The sequence below is a fragment of the Diceros bicornis genome, chromosome 18 (assembly GCF_020826845.1).
Source record: "Diceros bicornis minor isolate mBicDic1 chromosome 18, mDicBic1.mat.cur, whole genome shotgun sequence".
Lineage (NCBI taxonomy): Eukaryota > Metazoa > Chordata > Mammalia > Perissodactyla > Rhinocerotidae > Diceros > Diceros bicornis.
In genome coordinates, this window is record NC_080757.1 from 11,145,014 (window position 1) to 11,166,287 (window position 21,274).

Consider the following 21,274-nt stretch of genomic DNA (forward strand, 5'->3'; position numbering starts at 1 on the left):
CCAGGACTAGCTCCAACTCTGCCTCTCCTCTTCTCATCTAGTACCACCTGCCGCACTTCTCCTGGCTCCAGCCCCTCCTTTGCCCTGGGGCCTGGGCCGCCTGAGGGACCCAGCAGTCAGCTCTCCATACCTCCAACAGGTAACCAAGGTTGGGGTGGCAGGTGGAATTGGGGATGTTTGGGATTAAGGAGACCCTAGTTCAGGGACAGTGGGGGCCGGATGGGAAGATGCGGGGTGGTTTGGTCCAGAAGAGTGTGGAGGGAAGGCTCCTGGCCATGTCAAGGTCTAAGCAATCTCCTGAGACGCGATGGGATCCAGCTGTGTTTCAGCCCCAAACTCACCGCCAATCTCAGACCCAACCCAAGCCATCGCCTCAACCTACTCAGACCCTACATTCCACCCCATCCTCAGCCTCAACCTGAATTGGCATCTGAGCACAAGCATCAGCGCTCAGCCTCAGCCCCAAGAGCAGCCTCGACCCAACTCCAGGTCCAGCTCCAGCCCTGGACCCAGCATGGCAAAGGACTTTCAAGACATCCAGCAGCTGGACTCTGAGGAAAATGACCACCAGCTCGGTAGAGGTGAGGGGCCAGGCTCTTGGAGGCACCATTCCAGGAGAGAAGATCCATTCTGGAAAGGCAAGTGTCCAGTCTCTGGGGCTTGGTCCCACCTCTTTCTAGCTCCTGATCACTCTCTGTCTCTCTGAGGTCTGTCACATTCACTCCATGACCAGGGGCGGGGCCCCTCTAGGTATGAGGTGCCCAACACTTCTGCTTGCCCCCTGACCTCACCTTCCTCTCCACCCCCAGGACCGCAGGAAAGGGTGTGTGCCCAGAGGTGAGGGGATAACTGGAAGCTGGGGACCACTTCCTCCCTTCTTCCTTCTGACCTGAGCAGTGTGTGCTGTGTGTGTGCACGTGTGTGTGCAAGGAAAGCACATTTAGCCAGGAGATCGTGTATGTGTGCGTGTGGGGGGCATGGAGATGGATGGGTGGGGGACTGGGGACAGAGGGATCCTGGAAGATTCCTGCTCCTCACAACCCACCTGCCTGGATCCTTCTCTAGCACATCTTGACCAAAGGCCCCAGTGTCTGGGAAAAGGTTTTAAGGTGAGAGAGAGCTGAGTGGTTCCAGGCTGAAGGGCAGGAGCCAGGGGTTGGGGGGTGGGTGACAGGTGTGTGGATGCTGGTGATGGAGCGAGGCTCTGTGGAACAGGAGGGGTTGGGGCTCGGAGCTCAGGAAGGCGCATTGGTTAGCCTGGGCTGGGAGGAGGGACCCCTCATTCCTGAGGCTGGCAGACGGAGGGAGGGCTGGTGCTGTTGCAGGTGAGGGTGGGAGCTGGGCAGGGCAGGAGCCGCAGGAGGAACAGGCATTCCCACCTACGGTGTCTCCTTTCTCGGGGTAGTGGGCTGGCAGGCAGTAGGCTGCATGGGGCAGAGGCCAGACCCACATCACTCCCTCTGCATCCTCATTGCGCGCGTGATGCCTGGTACTAAAGAGACTCAAAAACGACTTTGGATATTGTTGAATCTTCTGAGGGCGAGAGGATTCAGAGTTTAAGCCAGAGGCTTGGAGAGAGTGCAGAGGTTTTTGATTTCACGGGAGAGGGAGCTCACCCAGAAGGGCTGAGGACAACATGGCAGGGCAGGTCTGAGGCGGGGCACCCGGCAGTGCATTTCTCTCCAGCAGCCTCCGCTGCCTTCATGTGAGTCGACACCCGTCATCTGCTACCAGGGGCCGCCTTCCACTGTGCCTCGCACTTCATACAGCTACAGTTTTCAGCAAATCTCAAAACGTTTTGGCCATCGTTTCCTTCTATATTTTTTATGCTGCCCACCCCCTTTCCTCCAAGGACTCCAATTATGCGCATATTAGCGTCCCACAGCTCATTGATGCTCTTTCTATTTTTTTATTTTTGGATTCTTTTTCCTCTTGGCATTTCTATTTACATGGTTGTTATTGCCATGTCTCTAAGTGCACTAATCTTTTCTTAGGCATGTGTAATCTTCCATTAATTCTACCCAGTGTATTTTTCATTTCAGACACTGTAGTTTTTATCTCTAGAAGTTCAATTTGGGACATTTAAATATCTTCCTTGATAATCTACTTAATTTTTTGAACATATGGAATACGGTTATAATATCTGTTTTAATGTCCTTGTTTGCTAATTCTCACATCTGTGTCGGTTCTGGCTCAGTTTGGATAGATTTATTAATCTCCTCATTGTGAGCTGTGTTTTCCTGCTTCTTTCTGTGCCTGGAAATCTTTGACTGGTTGCCAGACATTGTGCATTTTACCTGGTTGGGTGCTGGATATATTTGTATTCCTCTAAATATTCTTGAGCCTTGTTCTGGGACAAATCACTTGGAGTCAATTTGATCCTTTTCGGTCATACTTTTATGATTTGTTAGGTGGGTCTGGAGCACCACGGAGGCAAGAACCTCTGGGGTCCTCTCCCCTCTGGCCTGTGGGTTATGAGTTTTCCAGTCTGCCCTGGGAATAGGCACTGTTCCTGGCCGGGTGTGAGTGCCAGGCACTGTTCCCTAATCCTGTCCGATTGGTTTTCTCCTTGCCTTGGGTAGTTTTCCTTACACGCCTGTGCTGATCAGTACTCAGCTGATGGCTTGAGGGAAGCTTTGCTGATCTCAGGGATTCTGTGTGCAACCCTCTCCTCTGCTTCTCTGTCCTGTGAAGTCTAACTACCTTGGTCTCCTCAGACTCGCAGCTCCATCTCCTCAACCCAGGGAGTCTGCTGGATTCTGCTTGGACTTCTCCTCCCTGCCCTGTGGCCTGGAAACTTTCTCCCAGCACTAGGCTGGGGCGATCGTGCGGATCATCTCATTTGTTTCCTGTCTCTCAGAGATCACTGCCCTTGGTTGCCTGATGTTTGGTGTCTTGAAAACGGTTCTTTCTCTTTTCTTAGAGTTACCTGTTTTTTGTTGTGGTTGTCTCTGGGAGGCGGATAAATCTCGTTCCTATTATTCCATCGTGCGCAGACCCTTTCTTTTACTTTCAAACTTGCCTAAGCAGCACTTTACATGTTTTAACTCATTTCATTCTCAGAACAACCCAATCAGATGGTACTATTTTTTTTTTCTTCTTATTGCAGTAGCATTGGTTTACAACATTATATAAATTTAAGGTGTACATCATTATACTTCTATTTCTGCATAGATTACTTCTATCCTTATCCCTATTTTTTTCTTATTGTGGTAAGAATGCTTAATATGGGATCTGCCCTCTTAACAAGTTTTTTAATGCACAATACTGCATTGTTAACTATAGGTGCAATGTTGTACAGCAGATCTCTAGAACTTATTCATCTCGCATAACTGAAACTTTATACCCATTGAATAGCAACTCCCCATTTCCCCTCCTCAGCCCCTAGCAACCACCGTTCTCTCTACTTCTATGAGTGTGACTATTCTAGATTCCCTGTGCGAGTGGACATGAGAAAACTGAGGCACCGAGAGGCTGAGTGACTTGTCCACGATCTCAGAGCTAGTTGGTGGCATAGTTGGATTCAGCCGTGGGCGGTCTGGTTTCAGGGTAGAGGTGCAGAGACAGATTGCTGACCCAGAGTTGGGGATTTATAGGTCATAGGTCAGGTTGGGAAACAGGACAAGGGCCTGCTGAGTGGACAGTACTGGAGAGAGCCACTCGGCCATGGAGTCCCAGGTGGGTGGGGAAGACTGTGGTCAAGGAGAGTTTCCGGAAGGCAGCTATGCTCACCAACGCCATTAGGGAGAGCTTCTGGATGGAGAGAAATGCAGGGGATCAGGGAAGATGTGTGGGGGAGAGAGAGAGGCAAGGGGTAGGCTGTGCTGAGAGGGGGGTGGGCAGTGGATGTGTCGGAGACATGGCCTCTTGGGGTCAAGGTGAGATCCTGACGTGGAGGAAGGTGATAGTCATTGGTGTGAGGAGGTCAAGAGTTCTGGGTGGTCACTCACAGGGACAGTGTGCAGCTCAGCATAGTGGCAGGAGATGAACTGGGAGGAAGGTCTTGGGCCCCTGACTGAGCCTCCCAGGCCGTGGGGCTGCCTGGGTGTGACAGCAACGAGGAGAGAGGGGCGGTCAGGGTCTGAGGCTGAGAAGGTGGGAAGAAAGCAGGAGCTCAGCGCTGGGAGGAGAGCCAGTGCTCCAGGCCTGGAGAGCCGGCAGGCGGGGCGAGGCCAGCTGTGTGTGTGTGAAGACGTGGGTGTGCGTGTGTGTCGTGTGTATATATGTGTGAGGTGTGTGCTTGTGTGCTCCAGTATGTGAGAGAGTGTGTATGAGAGAATGTGCGTGTTAATATGTGTGTTAATGAGTGTGTGTGTTTGTAAGAGTAAAATGAAAAATGAGCGTGTGAGTGTGTGTGTGGTCAGAGTTCATCTTGATCGAGGGGAGGGAGAGGTTTCTGTGAGATGACTGCTGGCTAAGGGGAGGGAGTTTACAGCAGAACAAGGGTTTCTGGGGGGCGAGGCAGAGGAAGTGGGAGAGGAGGCCCTGAGAGTGCGACATGAGGAGAGAGGACGGGGCTTGGAGGGCAGCCCTTGGGGAGTGGTCTGTGGTGGAATGACCTGGACTTAAGGATTGCAGTGGAATTTGGGGTCACGGGGCAGTTGTTCCAGTTTTGGCCTTGTCTGAGGGGCCTGGGCTGGGGTTTTGGGAAGAACACAGGGCCCGGCCTCTAGGGATCCGGGTCTGAGGGCACAAAGGACTTAGAAGAGCTGAGACTGAGAAGGCCAGAGGTGACGGGAGCCCTCTCCTGTGGTTGGGCAGGAGGGGGAAGCCACTCATCCATCTCCTTTCTTAGGATGTGTGCCTAATAAGGCCAGGTCTGTCCTCCGCCCCTTCTGTGTCTCCCTGTCGCCCAGGTCCAAGATCAGGGCTCTGCACATGGACGATGTGATACGGTGTGCCATGTGCATGTGTGTTGTACGCACCTGTATAAGTGTGTGTGCATATTTGCACGTGTTCATGCAGGTGAGAGTGTGCAAATGAGCGTGTGTGCAATGCCTGAACACTGGGGTCAAAGCCTCCTGTTTCCTCCAACGCCCCCCTCCCCTCTCCCCCGCAGACGTCTGTTCCCCTGGATGCCCCCCTTACCTTTGCTCTCTAGCTCCCCTGCCCCTGACGCCCTGGGCCTGACACCCCTTCTCTTGCAGGAACACCCCATCCGCAGCCCCTGCTGCTGCAGCGTCTCTGCTCCGAGCTCCGCCTCAGTCTGCTCGTCCTGGGCGTCAATGTCTTGCTGCTGGTGGCCATCTGTGTGATTGGGTCCCAAAGTGAGTGTCGCAGGGGCCAGCAGGTGTGCGGCAGGGATGGAGGAGGACATAGGGGCAGTGCTGGGGGCAGTGAGGGGACAGTCACATGGACAGTGACGGGGGCTGTCATATGGGACACAGCCCTTCCTCTTAGTTCTGTCCCCACTGTGTCCTAACCAGGAACACAGCTGCAAGTGGAGCTGTGGACCCTAAAAGAAACTTTCAGCAATTTCTCCTCGAGCACCCTGGTGGAGATCCGGGCTCTCAGCTCCCACGGTGAGTGGGTGCTGCCCTGAGGGGAGGGGCTGGGGGAGGTTGGGCGGTGGAGGCCCCTCTTTATCAGCAGGGGTTTGCTGGGCTCCGTGCTGGGCACCCAGTGCTGGGTCTGCAGTAGGGTGTGTTTGGGGTGCTGTGAGGGCACAGACTGGGGCAGATAACCCAGCCCGAGAAGCTGGGCAAAGCTTCCAGGGACGCTGATCCCTGAGCTGAGGGACCTGAAGGATGAATGGGTGTTAGGCAGGTGAAGACGATGGGGGTTAGTGCCAGGTAGAGAGAACAGAATCTGCGAAGGCCGGGGGTGAGGAAGACCACTGCACATTTGGGGATTGTAAACACTTCCAGCACGGCAGGAAGCTCCTGCTAGGTGGTGAGGGTGGGCCGGAGGGGTGGGTAGGGGCCAGGCCACGCAGGCAAGCCGTGCTAATGAAGTGAGCCTTTGTTCTGAGGAAGTAGGGACCTACTGAAGGGATTTAAGCAGGAGAAGGTTTGTGCTTCAGAAAGCCACTGTGGCAGTGTAGGGAGACTGGGCAGAGTCAGGGAGGCTGGGGGCAAGGGTGCAATGTTCCAGGTCAAGGTGATGGTGGCCTGGACTGGTGCCCCAGCGACATGAGGATGCAGGGATATTAAGGAGCGGAACAGAGGGAAAATGGGTTAGCTTTCCTCTTTTTCAGGAGGCAGTGCTGGTGACAAGCTGACATCTCTGGAAGCCAAGCTGGAAAAACAGCAGCAGAACCTGAAAGCAGGTCAGAGACCCTCCCTTGAGTGTGTGTGTGTGAGTGTGTATGTGTGTGGTGTGTTGTGTGTTTTGTTTCCCCAGCCAAAGGCTGGAGCCCCATGTGGGGTCCTAGTAGGTAGGACACTCACCCTGCCCACACCATTGTCTGTCACTCTGTCCCCCTAGACCATGACACCTTGCTCCTTCATCTGAAGCACTTCCCAGTGGATCTGCGCATCCTGACTTGTCAGCTGGCATCCCTCCAGAGCAACGGTAGGGACAGAGGGAGCCTTCAGTCCCTCTGCGCCTGTGCCCTCTGGCTAGATCTCATCTCCCTCTGCCCCCCAATCCCCTCAGGCACGGAATGCTGCCCCGTTAACTGGATGGAACATGAAGGCAGCTGCTACTGGTTCTCTCGCTCTGGGAAGACATGGCCCGAGGCTGAGAAGTACTGCCAGCTGGAGAACGCCCACCTGGTGGTCATCAACTCCAGAGACGAGCAGGTGAGCCCATACCCTTCCCAAAGGCAGGAGGAAACCTCGGGAAGGCAAACTCTGGGAGGCTGGATCAGGCTTGCTTTATTATTATTTTTTAATCTAAGGAAGAGTCCAGAAGCAGAAGTCTTGAAGAGCTCTGGGATGTTCATAGTGGAGCAGCCGTTGATTCTAAGAGGTGGGAGATTATAGCCAGGAGCTCGGGTAAAGGGGCAGGAGCCAGGTGACCAGGTGACCAGGTGATGAGAAGCAGGTCAGGAGACAGAATTTGATACAGGATGATCAGGGCCACCACTTGGGTGGAGAAGACAGTGGAGGCACTGAGTCCCCACTTGCTGTGTGCTGCAATGTGGTGGTCACTTGGGTGAAAGGAGCAGAGTGGGCAGGATTCCCGGTGACAAGCCTGCCATGGGTTACTGTGTCTCTCCAAAGTGCCCCAGGTCCCCCCGCCCACTGCTGCCACCAGACCACAACCCCGAACCCCGAAGTCAGGTGGGGCGTTTTTTGGAAAAGGAGGATATTAACATAACATTTGCTGAGTCCTTACTCTGTGCCAGGCACTTTCATATATTCACTTCTTTAATCCTCACAACGCTGTGGGGTAGGCACACTTTGAGGGAGGGAGAGATGGGGAACTAAGGAACAGAGAGGTTAAGTAACTTACCGCATAGCCAGTGAGTAAGGATGGAGCCAGAGTTCAGAGCCACTCTGCCTCCTTAGCCAGTGTTTTCAACTACTACGTGACGCCAGAACATATTTATCGAATACATATATATTTATATAATATATTTAATATATATATTTATATATAATTTATTTAATAATATATCGAATATATATATTTACATGGTGGAATGATTACAAACATGTTTTGCTTTGTTGATAAGGTTGAAATTGTCAATATTCAATTAATATTGACCTATAAAAATGTCAGTTTCACGTGGGTCAACCTAAGATTTCAGCGCTCTATGATTTGCCCCACAGCAAAGTCATGACGGCTACAACTTCAAGGTGGATCTGATTGTACTTTCAGCCTTATGAAGTGAACGTCAGTGTCCCGTTCAGTGATTTTTGCCTTGAATTCATCTTTATAGAATGGTCCTTGATTTCTTTTCACTTGCATTTGCTTAATCTCTGTCCATCCCTTCATTTCCAACCTTTTTGAGTCTCCGTTTTAGAGTAGTGATTCTCAGCCTTGGCTGTATCTTGTAAGCTCTTGAGGAGTTTAAAAAATATTGACACCTGATCTCACACTCAAAGATTCTGATTTAATTAATCTTGGATTCATCCTGGGCATTGAGATTTTTAAAAGTTCCCGCAAGTGATGCTACTGGGCAGCCAAGCCTAAGGTATTTCTTCTATAGGTTGTGTATAAATTTTGTTTTTGATTTTTAAAAATTGAATGAGTCTTTTTTATTTTAATAGGTGAATGTATCTCATTTACATTTATTTTTAAATATCTTTAATTTTAATCCTGTATTTTTTCCTGTTTTATGTGCTTCTTTTGTTTTCTCACATTTGCTCTGTGAGATGTATACTTTTTGTTTTCTCCTCTGTGGTATTTTGGACTAGATGTAGCATATATTTATTTATACTAGTGATTACTTTCATAGCTTTAAATGATGGGCTAAAACTTATTGGCTTCAAAAAATAAGAGTTTATATAACCTTCCACATGAAAGATGAGTAAACCAGCACACTTATTCTTCTTCACATGCTTCATTCTTCTACTTTTTAAAATTGAGATCTAATTGACATATAGCATCGTGTAAGTTTAAGGTGCATGACGTGTTGGTTTGATACATTGATATATTACAATATGATTGCTGCAGTAGTGTTAGCTAAAACCTTTATCATGTCACATGATTATCATTTCTTTTTTGTGTCGAGAACAATTAAGATCTAGTCTTTCAGCAACTTTGAAGTTTATAATGCCTCCTGTTTTTCTCTCCTAGACTCAAGTGTTTTGCCCAAATAGTTGGAATCTTTTCTATCTTTGAATTTCATTAACCTCATTCAGATATATCTCGGTGTTGCTCATTCTTTCTATATTTTTGCTCTGAGGCCAGGAGAGTCCTTTTAATGCATAAAATCAGGTTTTCTAACATTTTAGAAGATTTTCTTAAGTCATATGTTTGAATTTTTTTTCTTGTCCATTTGTTCTCTTTTCCTCTGGAGCTCGTCTTCCAAAAATATCTCCATTTTCTGCCCCACACAGCCGTCATCTTGTTGCTATTTACTTCGATCTTTCTCTCCTTTCCTCTGCATTCTGGGTCCTTTCCTCAGGCCCATCTTTCATATCTCAGACTTGGTTTTCTGCTGAGTTGCTGGGTTTTTTTTTTATTTGGCTCAAATTTTTCTCTTCAATTTCTTTACTTATCATTGTGTTATCTTTCTTCTTTGACATCTTCTTGGATATTTTATGTCATTCTGCTCCTCTTTAATTTTTTTGAGGCTGTAAAGAAGTCATTGCGCAACATCCCCTTATGTTCTGGAGCATGCCTTCTTTTCAAAGTATGCTTTTCACCTCTCTTTTTGATATCACAGTTCTTTCTTCCTCCTCCTCTTCCTCTTCATTCTCACTATTTTTGCATAAGTTCCATGATAATATTCCCCCTCTGCTACTTTTGTGAATGGGGGCAATTCTTTCTTGCCTGTTATTTACCCATGAAAAGGGGAGAGGAATTCTCCTGGACCATCTTCTCTTATCACCTGGCACTACTTGATTCCTCCCCTCAGTCTTCAACATAGAGGCCTGGATATTGATGATTTGTATTCTTTGTTCAGTTATTCAGCTTCTTGTGGTGATGGGAAGAGAGGACTGGGGTAGCAGGCAGCAGCAAATACAATATCTTGTTTTCAGGCTCCGTTGACTCCTCTGAATTTGGGGAGCAGCCCTACCAGCCTCTGAGGGCTGCCCCTTCAAGCACAGGACTTTGTCTTATTATCAGGATTCTAGAAGTCAAGGATGCTGTAGTATCTGCCCTCAGACGAGGCGACTAACTGCAAGCTTAGTTGTGTCTCTAAGAAGTGAGAGACGGATTAGGAAATTTTCCTCCACACGCGCTTGGAGACCCTTCCCGTGCTGTCAAAGGGAACTGCTAGGTTTGCACGCTGGTCAGCCCATTCCTCTGCTTCCTCCTCCCCCTCCCCCTGCTACCCTCCCAAACCGTGGGGCTTAAGTCCCCGGGAAGAGCCATATCCCTAAGAGAAAGCCACTTGAGGGTATTGTCCTAGGGGGTGTGCATGAGTCCTGTGGCGCTATCTCAGAGACCACTTTCACCCCAGCCCCTGCCAGCTGAGTGACTGGGCTGGCCCTCACACCGAGGGCAGCCTCTCTTCTCAGTACGGACTGCCAGACCTCATGTAGCCAAGTCATAATGACACTCTGGGCAGTGGGTCCAAGCTTGGAAGCTCCAGGGCCTGGCAAACCTCCAGAAGTGACGACTACACATAAAGCAGGAGTGGGGCAGATGTACCTGAGAGGCGAGTAAAACCGAGATCCTTAATGGCTGCTGGGGTCATGGGGGCACCAGGGGCAGGGGCGAGAGTCAGGATTCTGAGAGTTTGAGGTTTTGGGCAAAGACAGGGAGAGGACTAGAGTCGGGACAGCGACCATGAGTTGGGAATAAAGTGGGAGGCCAGGTCAGGGGCAGCGTTCACAAACTCAGGCACTGGGTTAACTTTCTGGGCTTTACCAACTACCGTAAGTTCCTTAACTTCACGTGTAAAGTGTGGATCATTCGGGCACCCAATTTAAAGGGCTTTATGAGAACTAAATAAGGTAATCCTTGTAAAGCACTTAGTATGAGGTCTAGCCCCGTACCTTTACAGAAGAAAAAGCAAGAAACTAGTTGAGTTGGGGGCTGATGGGTCCGCCTGGGGGCAGATCAGGCTGGGGAAGGCTGACGGAAGCGTAGCTAATGCCTGGATGGAGGTACAAGGACTAGAAACTTTCCTCCTGCCTGTTTTCCAGAAATTCATTGTACAGCACACGAGCCCGTTTCGTATCTGGATAGGTCTCACCGACAGTGAAGGCCCCTGGAGATGGGTGGATGGCACAGACTATAAGAGTAGCTACAAGTAAGTGCTCCCCCTGCCCCGTTAGTTTGGCCTGGGGATGGCCACATGGTCTTTTGCCCCAGTACACTCCCACCTGTCCCTCAGGGACCAAATTCCCCAACCCTTATCCCCCAGACTCCCAAACTCCAAGGCTACAGCTTCTGCTCCCTGAACCCCTCCAAGGCTGTGCTTTTCTGAGGTGGGGATGAGAGTTGCTGGTTTGGGGGGAGGCCAGAGCTGGAGCTTTGTCCTGCCTTCCTAGGAACTGGGCTGTCACTCAGCCAGATAACTGGCAAGGGCACGAACAGGGAGGAGGTGAAGACTGTGTTGAAATTCATCCTGATGGCCACTGGAACGATGACTTCTGCCAGCAGGTGCATCGCTGGGGGTGTGAGATGAAGCGGAACCTCACCACCTAGGAGCCCTGAGCTCTGCAGACCTCTAAGCCCCCCTCCCTGCCCCTAGCCTCTCTATTGGGGATTTTGAAGAAAGGAAGAATAGAGTCAGAGCCATGGGGAGGGGTGGAGGAAAGACAGAAGAAGGTGGTTTAAGAATCTCAGACCCTGGGGAGACTGAGGTCCTGCCTCCTTATACAAGTCACTGTAATTATTAGAATTTTCAGCCTCCACGATGGAGTAGGAAAGAAGAAACAAATATGTGAAACTCTGCGTGGACTGGTTATTTGGAACTGGGAAATGTAGGGTGCAAAGAAGAGGGAGGGGAGGGGGTGTGGAAGAGAGAAAGTTGAAGTCCTAGCCAGCTGCTCCTTGACACCCCGTCCAGAGGGACGCAGGTCAGTGGCAGGCACTGGGGGTTGGAGGGAAGGAGCTGGCTGGGCTGGGCTGGAGGGTCTGTGACACCCCGAGGGGTTCCTGAAGGAAGCCGCTTTCCCTGCAGTTGGGATGTCCTCCTGAAGAGGTTTCAGGGAGCATCCTGCTCCGCTCTCAGCTTGGGAACTGTGGACTGGGATGGCAGAGGCCAGTGGAAAAGGTTTGCCAAGAGAAAGAGGATTTCCAGCGTGGCTGTCTCTTTTTGATCCCAAACAGATCTAGACATATCTCCAGCACATGGCGTCACCAACAATTTCCACAATGGGTAAACTTCACCTTCCAGGTCATTCTGAAACCGACCTTAAAAGGGTCTTTAAGCAACTAGATTTTTTGTTTTATTTTTATTATAAAAGTAAAATATATTATTGGTAAAAAATATTTCAAATACACACACATCCCATGCACACAGGGAGTGTCCTTCCCTCGCCCCACCCACTTCTCCCCAAAGTTAACAATTTCATGGATTTTATATTACTCATAGTTTTACAAAGAAACAGAACCAATAGAATGTGTATGTATATCTATCTATCTATCTATCTATCTATCTATCTATCTATCTAATCTATCTATCTATCTGTCTATCTATCTAATCTATCTATCTGTCTAATGTATCTGTCATCTATCTATCATCTATCTATCTATCTATCAATTATCTATCTATCTATCATCTATCTATCTATAGAAAGAGATTTATTACAGGGAATTGGCTCATGTGATGATGGAGGCTGACAAGTCCCAAGTCCTGCAGGTGAGTAGGCAGGCTGGAGACACAGGAGAGCCCATGGTGCAAGTTCCAGTCTGAGTCCAAAGGCCTGAGAACCGAGAGAACCGATGGTATAGTTCCATGCGAGGGTGGCAGGCTCAAGACCCAGGAAGAGCCGGTGTTTCTGTTCAAGTCCAAAAGCAGGAAAAAAGCCGATGTCCCGGTTTGAAAGGGGTCAGACAGGAAGAACTCTCTTACTCACTGGAAGTTTAGCCTTCTTGTTCTACGCAGGGCTTCAACTGATTGGATGAGGCCCACCCACATCAGGGAGGACAATCTGCTTTACCAATTCAAATGGTCATCTCATCCAAAAACACCCTCACAGACACACCCAGCATAATGTTTGACCAAATATCTGGGTGCCCTGTGACCCAGTCAAGCTGACACGTGAAATTAACCATTACAGGTTTCCTGTCAGGATGTTTCCTGCAGACGTGCATATATGCAACACGACGTATCATGATGGACCTTGCTTTTGTCACTTTACAGTGTCTTGCGGACATTGATCCACTCTATGCTCTTCCCCGACAGGTTTTACCTCATTGAATCTAGCAGGGGTAGAGAATTCCAAGTACGTATGTGTCATATCTTATTTATTCCTTCTCTGTGGTGGGCAAGTAATGGCCATTTATGTTTGTTTTCACATATGATATTTCAAGCCATTTGTGCTTCTAAGCTTGTGCTAGGTCAAGACTTTCCAATTTTTAGTTGGAAAATTTTCTAGGATTTCTCCTACAAAATGTATATGATTGGCATTAAATAAAAAAAATTATGAATGTATTAATACATGCAATTTAAAGTCTTAAAGGGCTAAGAAGCAGCCCCTCCTGCTGTTCAGAGAAACTGCTTTCGGTATTTTAGCCGTTTCTTCCATTATTGACATCTGAAGTTCTAAATAATACACATAAACAAATATTTCTTGATTTATCAACTGTTGACATTATTCAGTCACTCTTTATCATGTAGATGGGTACAATCTTCCCATTTAGTCTACCGCAATTTTTATTTAAATCCTAGCTCGGAATCTGTATCAGTTAAGGCTGTGTCAACATTGTTAACCACTGAGCCAAGTAGCATAATGTGATTACTTTTCCTTTCTTGCACAACTTTTGTTTCTTCTGAAGTTAATAATTGTTTCATTTAAAAATTTGCTTCAGGGGCTGGCCCGGTGGTATAGTGGTTAAGTTCTGGTGCTCAGCTTCTGCGGCCCGGGGTTCACAGGTTCGGATCCCGGGCGCGCACCGACGCACTGCTTGTGAAACCATGCTGTGGCGGCGTCCCATATAAAGTAGAGGAAGATGGGCACAGATGTTAGCCCAGGGCCAGTCTTCCTCAGCAGAAAGAGGAGGATTGGCATCGGATGTTAGCTCAGGGCTGATCTTCCTCACACACAACAAAAAAAAAATTTGCTTCATATTCTTTGAACCTATTGCAAAATCTTCCTTAACTGTAAGAAAGCCTGACAACATAATTTTCTGTGCATGCAAACTGGTCATATAACCAGTATTTCAGTTGTCCTTTTTTCCTAGAGCCACAGAGGTGAATCCAAGTTTTATGGGGCCTGAAGTGTACATAATTTTGGCGAGCCCTACTTAGGAAAAAATGCAGAACTATGAATACAAAATTAAACATAAAAGGTAATATTTAAATTAGAAAAAAAACATAAATTAAAAAACTGAAAGCTACCATAAACATCACAAAATCCAGAAAAATGGTATATTTTTAATAATCTTCCACAAGAAGATTTGGAAGATTATTAAAATCTAAAATCCATTTTCCCGATACTTTTTTGCTGCATACTCATTCTTGACTTCTGCATGTGACAAAAAGGTTGTAAAGTGACTTTCCGTAGAGAGAAGAGAAAGATAGTGGAGCGTCTCCTCTTGCATGTCTCTTCTCTGTTACTGATGTCAAGTGCTTCAGGGTGCTCACATCCCACCTTCACGTCACCTCCCAAGTGAGTCTGCATGGCGAGTGACAGAAGCACCTGAGAGCCATTCCCGTGCTGGTGGGCCAACCACATGGATCCACGATGTGACTGCAAACCACACATCCGTGTCCCTCTGGACTCAAGCCAAACCTATTTCCAACCTAACTTCTTAGTCGGATGAGAAAAGCCACCTGACACCAAGGGGAGTGTGAAGGGGGGGAGTTGGAGTGGAAAGTGAGAGGGGTCATCTTAGCTGATTGTAGTTAAAATAACTTCTTTTCATAATTTACAAAAACTTACGATCATCTGAAGACATTGCTAGGGCCCTTGAGGGCTTGTAAGGGACCCACGTAGGGCCCTGGAGATCAAGCTCCCTTCGGCTCCTGGTCAGTCCACTCATGTATTTCGTCCCCTGCCCTGCCCACTAGTCTCTGTTCTCAGCTCCCACCAGAGAGGTTGCTCTCTCAGCCTGCGGCAGAGCAGTTTTCTCAGGATTTCCCACTCATCCTTTCTCTTTCCCCTGGGTTGGATCCTCTCTTCCCTGGATCCCTGTCTTCTTTCTTGGCTTATTCCTTTTTTTTGTTGTTGAAGCATCTCCTCCAGTAGCTTTCTGAAAAAGTGTATAGAGGAGAGACATTTTTTGATAGATTGATTGATCATTTGTGGGAATATAGAATTCTAGGTTGAAAATAACCTTCTTTCACTGTTTCATAGGCCTCACTCTGTGTTTCTAGCTTTCAACATGCTGTTGAGAGGTCTGACCCTCCTCCAGACCTGATCCTTTGTAGGTGAACTTTCCCCCCTTCTTTAGGATGTTCCCCTTAACCCCCAGTGTCTGAAAATCACTACTGATGTCCCCTGGAGGGGGCCTCTCAATCATTACATGGCTCTCACGAGGCTTTTTTTTTAAAATAATTTTATTTATTTATTTATTTTCCCCCAAAGCCCCAGTAGATAGTTGTATGTCACAATTGCACATCCTTCTAGTTGCTGTATGTGGGACGCCGCCTCAGCATGGCCGGACAAGTGGTGCGTCGGTGCGCGCCCGGGATCTGAACCCGGGCCGCCAGCAGCGGAGGGCGCGCACTTAACCGCTAAGCCACGGGCCGGCCCTCGTGAGGCTTTTTTAATCTGGGGAGGAGATGATGTAAGAGAAGCAGCTGAGAGCCGGGTGGTTGGTCTTTTGGGCCGTGGTGAGGATCCTGCTGCTATTTGCTCGAAATCTGCTGGCTGTGTCAGGCGCTGCCTTTCTCCCCGTTCAGTGTCCCCAGGTTCCTCGGGAAAACCTCAGGAGACTCGGGTCCGACGTGCAACGTGACCTCACACTGTTGTTTAGTATTTTCCTCCGAATCTTAGATGTCAGTCTTTTATGCTCCAAACTTACTCTCTCAACCATTGATTTATATTCTGAATTGAAAATAGAACTTTTAAATTATTACATTAAAAGTAAGTGCTAGTTATGTCTAAGTGAAAGAAGCCAATCTGGTGGCCCACCCCGTGGCTTAGCGGTTAAGTGCTCGCACTCTGCTACTGGCGGCCCAGGCCCGGATCCGGGAGCGCACCGACGCACCGCTTCTCCGGCCATGCTGAGGCGGCGTCCCACATACAGCAACTAGAAGGATGTGCAGCTATGACATACAACTATCTACTGGGGCTTTGGGGAGTAAAAGGGGGAAAAAAAGGAGGAGGATTGGTAATAGATGTTAGTTCAGGGCCGGTCTTCCTCAGCAAAAAGAGAAGGATTGGCATGGATGTTAGCTCAGGGCTGATCTTCCTCACCAACAAAAAAAAGAAGCCAATCTGAAAAAGGCTACATTTTATACGATTCCAATTATATGAAATTCTGGAAAAGGCAAAACTATGGAGACAGTAAAAAGGTCAGTGGTTGCCAGGGGCTCAGTGGGAGAAAGGGATGGATGAATAGGGGAAGCACGGGATTTTTAGGATGGTGAAACTATCTATATGATACGTTTGTCAAAACCCATAGAATGCACACCACCAAGAGTGAACCCTATGTGAACTATGGACTTTAGTTAATAATAATGTATCAAGATTGGCTCATCAGTTGTATCAAATGTGCCACTAATGCAAGATGGAATAAAAGGAAGGGAAGAATAAAATGAAAATTGCAATCAATATGATTTTCTGTTCTTTTGAGTTATTGGGGTGACTCACTGTAGGAGGAAGTAAACGTAAGCACATTCTATGGCTGTAAACTGAATATCAGATAAAGCAAAATCGCCTCTGGAAGTGGAACAACTTGTGGAAGCCAATAGCTTCCTATAATAATAATACACAAAAACAAAAGTTGTTTGTACAGTGCTTTCAGAAGTAATTTTGCCACAACAATCTATCAAAGAAAGACCTTAATAAGTGCCAAAAAGGAGAGATTTTTAAGGTCACATTCCCCTATTATAGTACAGTTAAGTTAAAGTTATATATGTGTAATAAAAACAGGACCAAAATGTCTTAGCTATTTGTAAATGAAGAAATACTCTCCCATATGACCATGATTTGAAGTGAAAATTATCTAGAAAAATGAAATATATTGAAACCTACGGGATACAGCTAAAGCTGGACTCAGAGGAAAATGTACAGCCTCATGTTTTTATAACTAAAAACTAAAGACTAAAAATAAATAAGCCAAGTATTCAACTTAAAATTAAGAAAAATCACCTACAAAATCACCCAAAATGTAGCAGGAAGAGAGAATTAATAAAGATAGAATATTATAAGATTCCAAAAATTAGTAGAATGAATAAAAGTAAAACCCATTGAAAAAATTAAACATTTTATTTTTAGGTAATTGGAGACTCACACACAGTTGTATGAAATAACGCAGAGAGATCTCATGTAACCTTTACTCGGTTTCCCCCAATGGTAACATCTTGCACAACTATTGTATAATATCACGACCAGAATATTGACATTGATCCAATCCAGACATAGAACATTCCCGTCACCACAAAGATCCCTCGTGCTGCCCTCTTATAGCCCCATCCACCTCCATCCCCCATCCCACCCCCCATCCAGTTCCTAACCCTTGACAACCACTAATCTGTTCTCTATTTCTATAATTTTGTAATTACAAGAATTTTGTATAAATAGAACCACACAGTATTCCAATCCCTGTGGGACTGGCTTTTTTCACTCAGCATCATTCCCTGGAGATTCATTCAAGTCCTTGCACGTGTCAATTGTTCCTTCTTTTTGTTGCTGAGTAGTATTCCACGGGATAGATGTACCACAGTTTGTTTAACCATGGACCATTGAAGGCTATCTAGGTTGTTTCTAGTTTTTGGCTATTAAAAATAAAGCTGCTATGAACATTCATGTACAAGTTTTTGTGTGAACAAAATTTTTCTTTTCTCTGGGATAAATGCCCATAAGTACAGTTGCTGGGTCACATAGTGGTTACATGTTTACTTTTAGAAGAAACTGCCAGACTGTTTTCCAGAATAGTTTTACCATTTTGTATTCCCACCAGCAATGTATGAATGACCCAGTTTTGTCCATATCCTCACCTGCGTTTGGTTGCTGTCACTATTTTTATTTTAACCGTTCTGGTAGGTGTGTAGTGATATATTACTATAATTTTAATTTTCATTTCCCTAATGGTTAATGATGTTGTATATCTTTTCACGTGCTTATTTTCCATCTGTACATCCTCTTTGACAAAATGTTTCTTCATGTCTTTTGTCAATTTTCTAACTGGATTTTTTTTTCTTACTGTTGAGTTTTGAGAATTCTTTATATATTCTAGTACTAGGCTTTGCCTGGGTATGTGGTTTGCAAATATTTTCTCCAAATCTGTAGCTTGTCTTTCTATGCTGTTAACAAAAACGGATTTCCAAAGAAACTAATGTGATAAATAAAATCTTGGCAAGCTCAGTTAAGGAACTGGGAAAAGTGACATGACTACATAGAATAGGAGGTTAAATGACACTTTTCCTGTTTTTGTGGAAATTTTCCTGGATTCCCAAAGCTGAGAATAATTGTTGATAAGTGCCTACATGTTTAAAACAGAGAGGAGCTGGAGCGGGGGGTGGTGGGGAAAAGGGAAGATGTTGGTCAAAGTGTACAAACTTCCAGTTAGAAGATTAACAAGTTCGGGGATCCAATGTACAGCTTGGTGATTTTCACTAATGATACTGTATCATATACTTGAATGTTGCTAAGAGAGTAGATCTTAAATGTACTCACCACAAAAAAGAAATGGTAACTATGGGATGGGATGGAGGTAATAGCTAATAATATGGTGACAATCATTTTGCAATATATAAATATATAAAATCAACACATTGTACACCTTATATTTACACAATGTTATGTGTTAATTATATCTCAATAAAGCTGGGAAAAAAACCTAGAGACTCTGAATGCATCTAGTTAGGACTTACTAAGAGGTGGCAAAACAAACAACCACCACTCTTCTCAGCCTCTGTTAGAGAAAAGTAGGGAGTTAAGGAGATTAGTTCAAGGGAATTCTTAGATGTAGTGAGATTCAACTCTTTTCTCTTCATATGGCAAAGAGGGATGCTTCTCCACACCCCACGAGCCGGATGATGGAGTCCAAAAGGAACCACTGTAGAAACTAGGGTTGTCTCCAAGGGGATAAGACAGGCACCTCACTACCAGGCCAGATGGTAGTTGAGCTGCGGTACGGTTGGAACCATCGTGGACTGCTGTTTGAGAGGGGCAAGAAAAATGTTGGAGGAGGCTGTGGATGTGTGCTCAGGAGTTTTGGGGCAATCATGAAGAAATAGACTCATCCTTGACAGGAGAAGTCTGAAGGCAAAAACCTGGGCTGGAGCTGCCCTGTTCATCAGTTGATCATTCTGCACTTGGTTGCCTGTCAGAGAATCTGTGAGCCTAGTGGACTCCATGGATATCAGGCTTGAGTCATCTAAGAAGGACCCTGCCCAAGAGGACTACGTAGCAGAATGAGGCTGGAAGAGGCTGTGGGTGTATAGCTGCAATCTGGGGCAGCGACTGATGGTGATCAGCACAGAGGATAGCCAGGGAGCTCCTCATCCTTGTGAGGGACTGATAATGGCACAGAGGATCCCACAGGGGTCTTTGAGGCACCACCAATAGACTCCACAAAAGGCTAGTGTTGAGGGCCTGCTGTGAAGAGCATCTAGACGCCACAGTTGCATCAGATAACGGGCCTCTTTTCCTTGAATTCTCCTCTCCTTTGCCCCAAACTTTGAGGATCCACAAGGAGAAAAGAAAGAGAAAGAATGAACAGAACAGTCCATGACTCTTGTCCTAGGTTCTCTGGAAGCAGACCCTGGGGTGAGGATCCTTGGGAAAGTGAGTCATTAGAAGATGTTCCTGGGAAAAATTGATCGGGAAATGGGGAAGCAGAACGAAGAAGGGAAGGAGATCAAGCAAGGGTGCAATAGAAATTGACAATGAGATGAGGATTCGTGTGAAAGTGATTCATAAGGAGGTGTTTTTAGGCACTATCAAGAAAAGTCCTGCAGTGGTGGTAGTGTACCCAGCTCAATCCCATAGTGGAGCAATTGCGACAAAAAGCTCACATCTCAGAGTTGTCCCAATCAGGAACAAGGTGTCTGAAGTATTTATATCCTTGCACCCACAGTCATTGCTTAAGGGCTGCCTGTGGTTGGCAAGAACGTAAATTCCAAGATACTTCCTGCTTTCTGTGTGTCCACAAAAAACATTTTCCAGTAGCTGGCGGGCAGTCTTCTGACAAAGAGACACAGCTGCTGGTTGTTAAGAATAAACTCACACTGGATACCAATTTGCATGGAAAGAGCAAAGAGATGTGAAGGGAGCTGAGCAAAGCCCTGACGGTGTCTGCTATAGCCCAGTCCATTGCAGATTCTGAGGTGGTGCTGCATAAAGCTTTGATTGGATGTGAGATTAAAGTTTTGCTTTAGTCTTGACTGGACTTTTTTTTTTTTTATAATTTTATTTATTTATTTTTCACCCAAAGCCCCAGTAGACAGTTGTATGTCATAGCTGCACATCCTTCTAGTTGCTGTATGTGGGACACGGCCTCAGCATGGCCGGAGAAGTGGTGCGTCTGTGCGCGCCCGGGATCTGAACCCGGGCCGCCAGCAGCGGAGCGCACACAACCCCTAAGCCACGAGGCCGGCCCAACTGGACTTTTGAGACCTGAAATTAAGACTGATTTTATAGCCTTTCCTATATATAGGAAAGAAAAATCCAAGGAAGTCCATTTAATAACAATGGAATGACATATTAGTATACGATGCCCTTTAGCAGGTTGAGGAAGTTCCCTTCTATTCCTAGTGTGCTGAGAGGTTTTTTTTTTTTTCGTGTTTTTTTTTTTTATCATGAATGGGTATTGAATTTTTGTCTCATGCCTATTCTGAAGGAACTGATACAATTATATGGATTTTCTTCTTAAGTTGTTAGTATGGTGGATTACAGTGATTGTTTTCTGAATATTGAGCCAACCTCACAGTCCTGGGACAGTCCTCACTTGGTCATAGTGTATTCTTTTTGTATGTTGCTAGATTCAAATTGCTAATATTTTGTTGAGAATTTTTATATATATATATATATATAAATAATATATATATAAATAAATATAAATATAAATATATAAATAAATATAAATATAAATAAATATAAATATATAAATAAATAATATATAAATATATATATATATATTTTATATATATATATATCTAATATATATATTAGTCTGTAGTTTTCTTTTCTTGTGTTATCTTTGTCTGGTTTTGGTAGCAGGGAAAACGCTAGCCTAATAAAATGAGGTGGAAAGTGTTCCCTCCTCTTCTATTTTTCTGGAAGAGATTTTGTAGAATTGGTGTTATTTCTTCTTTAAATGTTTGGTAAAATTCTCTAGTTAAGCCATCTAGGCCTGGAGATTTCTTTTTTGGAAGGTTTTAAACTATGAATTCAATTTCTTTAATAGTAATGGAACTATCAGTTTA

General features: G+C 46.0%; 2 protein-coding genes across 2 annotated transcripts in view; one reads left to right on the forward strand and one right to left on the reverse strand.

The window, feature by feature from the left end:
• Positions 1 to 21,274, reverse strand: part of ACADVL (acyl-CoA dehydrogenase very long chain) — a 187,069-nt gene that overhangs the window by 83,359 nt on the left and 82,436 nt on the right. The window lies entirely within an intron of this gene.
• ASGR2 (asialoglycoprotein receptor 2) lies at positions 515 to 11,214 on the forward strand. The gene is made up of 8 exons (XM_058559909.1): positions 515 to 638; positions 5,148 to 5,267; positions 5,427 to 5,522; positions 6,197 to 6,268; positions 6,427 to 6,513; positions 6,598 to 6,743; positions 10,710 to 10,816; positions 11,058 to 11,214. Exons 1-8 carry the CDS (start codon positions 515 to 517, stop codon positions 11,212 to 11,214), a joined length of 909 nt encoding a protein of 302 aa, XP_058415892.1.

Coding starts and splice junctions, on each gene's coding strand:
- ASGR2 (XM_058559909.1), top strand. CDS start 515: ATGGCAAAGGACTTTCAAGACATCCAGCAGCTGGACTCTGAGGAAAAT. Junction 5,268..5,426: donor CTGTGTGATTGGGTCCCAAA/GTGAGTGTCGCA, acceptor TGTCCTAACCAG/GAACACAGCTGCAAGTGGAG. Junction 5,523..6,196: donor CCGGGCTCTCAGCTCCCACG/GTGAGTGGGTGC, acceptor CCTCTTTTTCAG/GAGGCAGTGCTGGTGACAAG.